This window comes from Nycticebus coucang, chromosome 2 (genome assembly GCF_027406575.1).
Source record: "Nycticebus coucang isolate mNycCou1 chromosome 2, mNycCou1.pri, whole genome shotgun sequence".
In the NCBI taxonomy this organism is placed as follows: domain Eukaryota; kingdom Metazoa; phylum Chordata; class Mammalia; order Primates; family Lorisidae; genus Nycticebus; species Nycticebus coucang.
Window position 1 is genome coordinate 39712869 of NC_069781.1, and position 8299 is coordinate 39721167.

Consider the following 8299-nt stretch of genomic DNA (forward strand, 5'->3'; position numbering starts at 1 on the left):
AGATGACATGAATTACAGAAAATCCAAATAATATATAATTTAGAAGTACTAAGTGAATTTAGAAGAGCTGCTACTATGTCAGTATACAAACATCAGTTAAATTTCCATACCTGTATGTTAGCAGTAAGCAGAAAATAAAATTTTTAATTTTTTTCACTTTATCACCCTCAGTGGAGTGCTGTGGCGTCACAGCTCACATCAACCTTCAACTCCTGGGCTTAGGCGATTATCTTGCCTCAGCCTCCTGAGTAGCTGGGACTACAGGTGCCGGCTATTTTTTCTTGCGGTTTGGCTGGGGCCAGCTTCGAACCCACCCACTGAGGGACCTACCCACTGAGGGTGCCCTACCAGCGCCCTACCCACTGAGCCACAGGGGCCGCCCCAGAAAATAAAATTTTTAAAATGAATAAGCTGGCTAGGCATGTAATCACACATGTAATCTGAGGCTCACACCTGTAATCTGAGCCTCTGGGAGGCCAAAGTGGGTGGATCTCTTGAGCTCAGGAGTTCAAGTCCAGCTTGAGCAAGATTGAGACCCTGTCTCTACTAAAAGTAGAAAAACTAGCTGGGTGTCGTGCCAGGCAGCTGTAGTCCCAGCTACTTGGGAGGCTGAGGCAAGAGGATCACTTGAGCCCAGGAGTTTGAGGTTGCTGTGAACTACAACGCCATGGCAATCTAGCCTGAACAACAGAGTGAGACTCTGTCTCAAAACAAACAAACAAACAAACAAAAAACTGAAGACTCGGCGCCCGTAGCACAGTGGTTACAGTGCCAGCCATATACACCAAGGCTGGCCAGTTCAAACCTGGCCCAGGCCAGCTAAAATGATGACAACTGCAACAAAAAAAATAGCCGAGCACTGAGGTGGGCGCCTGTAGTCCCAGCTACTTGGGAGGCTGAGGCAAGAGAATCACTTAAGCCCAAGAGTTTGAGGTTGCTGTGAGCTGTGACGTCATAGCACTCTACTGAGGGTGACATAGTGAGACTTTGTCTCAAAAAAAAAAAAACTGAATAAGCCCGTCAAGGCCAAGTGGCTCATTCCTGTAATCCTAGCACTCTGGGAGACTAGGATGGGTAGATGGCTTGAGCTCAGTAATTGGAAACCAGCCTGAGCAAGAGCAAGATCCCATCTCTACTAAAATAGACAAACAGGGTGGCGCCTGTGGCTCAGTCAGTAAGGTGCCGGCCCCATATACTGAGGGTGGCGGGTTCAAACCCGGCCCCAGCCAAACTGTAACCAAAAAATAGCCGGGCGTTGTGGCGGGAGCCTATAGTCCCAGCTACTTGGGAGGCTGAGGCAAGAGAATTGCTTAAGCCCAGGAGTTGGAGGTTGCTGTGAGCTGTGTGAGGCCACGGCACTCTACCAAGGGCCATAAAGTGAGACTCTGTCTCTACAAAAAAATAAATAAATAAATAAAATAGACAAACAAAACTAACCAGGTGTTGTGGCAGGTGCCTGAAGTCCCAGCTACTCAGGAAGCTGAGGCAAGAGGATCACTTGAGCACAAGAGTTTGAGGTTGCTGTGAGCTATGACACCTTGGCAGTCTACCCAGGGCAACGGAGCAAGACTGTCTCAAAAACAAAGAAACAAACAAACAAGCAAGTAAAAAAACTAAAAATGAATAAACCTGACAGATGATATGCAAAATCTTTCCACAGAAAACTCCAAAACATTACTAGGAGACATTAAAAACAGCTTAAATAAATGGAGGGCCATACCATGTTCATGTACTGAAACACTCACTGTTTGCTGTAGCTGCTGTAACAAAGTACCACAAACTTGATGACTTAAAACACAAAGAAAGTCCAATATGAATCTCACTGGGATGGAATCAAGGCTAAGATTCCTTTCTGGAGGCTCTAAAGGAGAGTCCATTTTCTTGCCCTTTCCAGCTTCCAGAGCCTACCTGCATGCCTCGGCTCACGGCCCCCTCTGCCATCGTCAAAACTAGCAAGGGTCCATCTTTCTAACCTATTCTTCTATGGTCATATGTCTAACTCTCCTTTTATACCTTCTTCCACTTTTAAGGATTCTTGTGATTACTTTGGGTCCCCCTCAATAATCCAGACTAATTTCCCTTTCTTAAAAGTCAGCTAATTAGCAACCATAATTCCTCTTTGCCACGTAACCTAACATTTACAGATTCCAAGGATTAGGATGTGCCCAACTCTACTAAAAATAGAAAAATTAGGGGCGGCGCCTGTGGCTCAAGGAGTAGGGTGCCAGTCCCATATGCCGGAGGTGGTGAGTTCAAACCCAGCCCCGGCCAGAAACTGCAAAAAAAAAAAAAAGAAAAATTAGCCGGATATTGTGGCTGGCACCTGTAGTCCCAGCTACTCAGGAGGCTGAAGTAAGAAGACCACTTGAGCCCAAGAATTTTAGGTTGCTGTAAGCTGTGATGCCACTGCACTCTACCAAGGTGACAGAGTAAAACTCTGTCTAAAAATGAAAAAAGAAAAGATGTTCAACTTAGTTATCAAAAAATGCAAATTAAAACATCATGTGACAGCACTGCACACCCACCAGAATGGTTAAAATTTCAGAAACTAATTATACTATGGGTTGACAAATACAAGGATAACATGAATTTCTCTTACATTACTTTAAGAGTGTAAACAGTACGGGCGGCGCCTGTGGCTCAGTCGGTAGGGCGCCGGCCCCATATACCGAGGGTGGCAGGTTCAAACCCAGCCCTGGCCAAACTGCAACCAAAAAATAGCCGGGCGTTGTGGCGGGCGCCTGTAGTCCCAGCTACTCAGGAGGCTGAGGCAAGAGAATTGCTTAAGCCCAGGAGTTGGAGGTTGCTGTGAGCTGTGTGAGGCAGCGGCACTCTACCGAGGGCCATAGGATGAGACTCTGTCTCTACAAAAAAAAAAAAAAAAAAAGAGTGTAAACAGTTTGGAATTTTCTACTAAAATTTATACTAAAAAGGCATTTTCTACTAAAGCTGAACATTCAACATAATCCTATGATGCAGACTTTACAAAAATAAAAAAATCTTAATGTCTACATACGTGATATAACACAAAGAGAAATGTTCACATCACTACAAACTTTTTGGAGGACAATTTGTCAATATTTATCACAGGCCTTAAAATAATCATGCCCACTGACCCTGCAATTCCTCTTAGGAATACACCCTAAAGAAGTAATCAGGTACATAAAAATATAATCATATTAATGTTTCCGACCCCTCCCCCCCCTTTTTTTTTGCAGCTTTTGGCCTAGGGCCAGGTTTGAACCCACCACCTCCGATATATGGGGCCTTTGCTCTACTCCTTGAGCCACCGGCACCGCCCACCCAAAAACCTTTTTAAAAAGCCTAAATACTCAAAACAACAGAGGATTAAATTATGTGTCTGTATATCAAAATCTTAGATTCACTAACATGCTTCTATGAGAGAATATTTGATAAAGTAAAATGTTCATGCAATTTTTAAAAAGAAGATTACCAAAGAGTGTGTATGGGATGATACCGATTTGCAAGAAAACTATAAAACACCAAATTAAAGGAGAAAAGGATTGGAAGGACACTAAGTGCTAGTGAGAGGATTATTTTTTAATTAAATTCTTAGAAACTGGCAATACCATGGTACAAAAACGGTATAAAAGGGTGTACAGTAGAAATTTTCTCTCCTTCCCCTGCCCCTGGCTACCTTGCCAGAGGGAACCGGAGCTAAAAGGGGAACTTTCACTCTCCCTTTGTGGCCTCCAGGCTTTACCATTTTGTACTCCTTGAAAGTGAGCGGGCCGGCTCGGCGCTTGTGGCTTAAGCGGCTAAGGCGCCAGCCACATACACCTGAACTGGCAAGTTCGAATCCAGCCCGGGCCCACCAAACAACGACGGCTGCAACCAAAAAAGAACTGGGCGTTGTGGCGGGCGACTGTAGTCCCAGCTACTTGGGAGGCGGAGGCAGGAGAATCGCTTGAGTCCGGGAGTTGGAGGTTGGTGTGAGCTGTGAAGACACAGCCCTCTACCCAGGGAGACAGCTTGAGACTCTGTCTCAAAAAAAAGAAAAGAAAAAAGAAAGTGAGCGGGCCAATAGCAAGCGGGCTGGGAGCAAGTGGGCGGGCTCCTGGGACGTGGCTCCTTGTTGGCCCCGCCCACAAGACGTGCTCCGTGTCCCCGCCCTCTGCAGATGCGCGCACGCCCACGCTGGAGCCGGACACGATGCACTGTCGCCTGCGCCTCTCCGCCGACCGCCTGACGGTGCGCTGCGCCCTTCTGGGCCGCTTGGGCCCGGCGCCCGAGCTGCGGTTCGATGCGCTGTTGCAGGTACTGGCCCGCGATTGCTTCGCCGCCGGCCGCCACTACTGGGAAGTGGACGTGCAGGAGGCAGGCGCCGGCTGGTGGGTAGGCGCGGCCTACGCCTCCCTGCGGCGCCGCGGGTCCTCCGCCGCCGCCCGCCTGGGCTGCAACCGCCAGTCCTGGTGCCTCAAGCGGTACGACCTCGAGTACTGGGCCTTTCACGACGGCCAGCGCAGCCGCCTGCATCCCCGCGACGACCCCGACCGGCTCGGCATCTTCCTGGACTACGAGGCTGGCATCCTCTCCTTCTACGACGTGACAGGCGGCATGACCCACCTGCACACCTTCCGTGCCACCTTCCAAGAGCCGCTGTACCCGGCCCTGCGGCTTTGGGAAGGCGCTATCAGCATCACTCGCCTGCCTTAAAGGCCAAGGCCGAGGTGACCGCCCCAGCCCTCTCCTCTCACCTGGACTTAACCTCAAGCAAAGTGATCAGTCTACTGACTGCCTACTTACTAAGTCCCTCTCTTCCCCCATCCCTCCCCCACCTGTCATGCGCAGTGTTTTGACCGGTTTGACTTTCAAACATGTCCTAAACATACGCCTGTTGCTGCTCTCTCACCAGATCCCCCCCCACACACACACACACAGCACCACCACATTGACACCTTCAGGGTCACTAACACTGCAGTCCAGGGTCCTGGGATAACACACCCACGAGTGAGCCCTAAGCATCCAGACCTTGTCTGAATACATTGCAATCAGCCAGAGAACCTCCTCCACCTAACAGCACATGAACCTGGCACAAAATAAGTACACAGTAAATACCTGTGAATGACTGAGTAGCCCAGCCCTGGCTTTTCTATCCCTTACAGTCCCTTGGATCTGCCTCCTCTCCACCTTCAGCTTGTCCATATCACCTCCGTCCAGAGCAGCTTCAAGAGCTTCTTACTTCCTGGTCTGAACCCTCTTCTATCTTCAACTTCCACTCTAAAACCAGAGTGATCTGCCTAAAACCTAAATTAACCTCTTAAGAGGCTCCCAGGGACTACATGGGGAAATAAAAACAAGCACTTTACCTTAGCCTTCAAGGCTTTTCTGGTCAGCCCCTGGCTACTTGTCCTCATCTAGCTCCTATTGTTCTTTCAGAGACCCTCCGGTCAGAACTGTCACCATGCCTGACCTCATTGCACATATGGGGAGACTAAGGTCCTGAAAGGAAACGAGAGCTGCTTAAAGTTACCCTGGGTGATTTAGGGCTAGCCAGGCCTGCAGCCCAGACCCGTGCCCCACTAACCAGCTCCCAGGCAAGTGTCTGTCCTGTCCTCTGGCCCAGCTTTTGTCCCAGCTTTCAAGCTGGGAGATTTTACCTGCTTATTCACTTCTCAGGGGAAGGAATCAACAGGGACTGTTGCTAAGCAACTGCTACAGTTTTCCTGTCTTGGAACAAAAAGATGAATTGAGTGGGGTTTGGGCAGCTCCAGACATCCTCACACTCCTCATCTCCCTCAGATCCAGATGTTGCCAAGGAAACCCAGAGGGCCTAGCTTTCTGGAGTGAAGTGACAGAAATGGAGAAACAGCAGGTCCTCTAGCAAGGAGAGACAGGCCCCGGTGCTGAAAGTTCACTGTCCTGATTTGACAGTCCCTGGACGGTTTTGAAGTATCACTGTGTTGAAGAGTGCTTTGGTGCTTGGTGGGAGGACAGGGGGATGGGGAGGAAAACACAAGGTTAAATCCCCCTCAAGGTTTAAACAGACTCTCAGTGCATTAGTTTGAACCATATAAAACTGTCCATTTTCAATAGTTTCTGACTTAAAAATGGTGTGTTCATATGTGCCAATGTAATAGAAGAATACAGACAGAAGGCACCTCAAAATGCCTTTACTTCTAACCAAATAATTTAAAAGTCTAGCTGGATAGGTGTGTAAGCACTATGCTTCAGGAATCTGAGAAAAGAGAAAAGTAGTTTTACTAATTAAAATTCTAATTAATTTGGAAATGGTCCAAAGCTAAATTGTGATTGACAGAGGACACTCCTGACGGGTAAGTTAGCACACGTGACCCCGTATCTCTTTCCATTCCTGAAGACCAAGACCTATTCCCAGACCCACAGCTGCAGGGGCCAAGTAAGAACAGCTCTTAACTGCTCTGTAGGGCATTGTTCTAGTGCTTTATAGTTAAACTCATTTGATCATCACCTCATGCCTGGGGGCAGAAAGTTATCCCAGTTCTGCACAAGGCAAAATGGAGGTCCAGAATGAGTCACTTGCCCTGGGTCTGGGCCCAGGCTGTGAGCTCTAGGTTTGTATTTACGTCCACTAGGCCCTACTGCTCAGGGTGAATGCATCTGGTCTCTGGCCAGCGCTTGGTCACTCCAGTCCCCTGTCATTGAATTACTGCCTGTGATGCTTTGCTTTTGCCTCATTACTTTGTGAGACTTGACTATACCTTTGGATTACCAGAGATGAGGCCTTACACCCAGAGAGGGACTTGTTTTGGGAGTTTGGGTTTCACTTAGCAAGAGATAAGAACTGGACTATAAAAAGCTGAGAACTGGCTCTGTGCCAAGGCCTGTGCTAGCTAGAAAACTGCAGTCTTGGTCCATAATCAATTGTGTGACCTCAGGCTAGTCATTTTTTACATGTCATTGTCATCTGTAAAATGGGGGTAATGTGGGTGGTGCCTGTGACTCAGTGAGTAGGGCGCTGGCCCCATATACCAAGGGTGACAGGTTTGAACCCAGCCCTGGCCAAACTGCAGCAAAAATATAGCCAGGCCTTGTGATGGGCGCCTGTAGTCCCAGCTACTCGGGAGGCTGAGGCAAGAGAATCACCTAAGCCCAAGAGCTGGAGGTTGCTGTGAGCTATGAGGCCATAGCACTCTACTGAGGGTGACAAAGTGAGATTCTTTCTCTTAAAAAAAAAAAAAAAATGGGGGTAAAGACACTATCAGTGCTCTGAGGCTCAAATGAGCTAACGGTTATGAACATGCCTTAAAACCCGTAGTGTTGTATCATGCCAGGGTTTGTTAGCATCCCCATGGAGTTCAAATATTCCCAGCACAGGAATGAAGCTTCCTTGGGGTCCGTGTCTATAATGGTACTGTCACTTTACTTTATTCTCTTTCAGATTTGAAAAGAACTATTAATCTCATCACTGGTTCAAAACAAAAAAGAGGAATATGACATTGAATCTCTAAAAGGTTCATGGTTTTTGTTCAAGGAAGTAAAACTGAAAATCTTTTCCATTAGCTGGGTTTGTAATTTTACATGACATAAAATTTTGGTGATATAGAAGAGCTGATTTCAGAATTACCCTTATAGGTAAGCTTCAAGCCCCACACTGATCTTGTACATATCACATCTAACATAACCTGTGACTTACTATGCTATGGTTCATTGTGCATCGGCCCCCATGTGAATGCAGATTCCCCAAGGAGGATACTTACCACACAGTAAGCATGTCCGGTGGTGTCTGTGGGGCACCACTCTATCCTCAGTGTCTAAAGCAGTGCCTGGCACATAGCAGGCCTTCATAATTTGCTGAAAGAAGGAATCTGTGCCATTTCCCTCCCTTTGCTCACAGAGTTCGGAATTCTTTCTGCATTTCTCTGCCTACAATATCCTTTAGTCCCTTCTCCAATGCAGAATGATGGCTATAAAATACTCACTGGACACAGTCCAAGGGTAGGAAGGGGATAGGGGCAATGGGGAAGTAAGGCAGGGGGTAAGGACGTGGATCTCTTTGGCTTTGTAGGGCATGAGAATGAAGGCTTATAGGACAGCACCTGTGTGGCTGGCTGTCGCCCCTCTGTGGTCTTGCATGGTCTTGCTTTTGAGCCCACTTCCCCTTCTGGCTCAGCCACCTTAAAACAGACACTACCTCATTTTCTCCTTTTATGTCATCAATGGGCTCGACACAGGGCCAGGCCCAGAAGTGACTACTATGTAAGGAGGGGATGGTGGTGGTGGATGAACACCAGGTCTCCAAAGACCTCCACTCCTACCCTGCCCCACCAACCCTATGGTGCTAGCAAGGCAACTGAGA

General features: G+C 47.8%; 1 protein-coding gene across 1 annotated transcript in view; it reads left to right on the plus strand.

Moving 5' to 3' along the window:
- Positions 1 to 8299, plus strand: part of TRIM14 (tripartite motif containing 14) — a 40890-nt gene extending 32591 nt beyond the window's left edge. The window contains exon 6 of the mRNA XM_053567964.1: positions 4142 to 8299. Coding sequence (XP_053423939.1) covers positions 4142 to 4677 — 536 coding nt within the window. The 3' untranslated portion in view covers positions 4678 to 8299. The remainder of the gene's footprint in view (positions 1 to 4141) is intronic.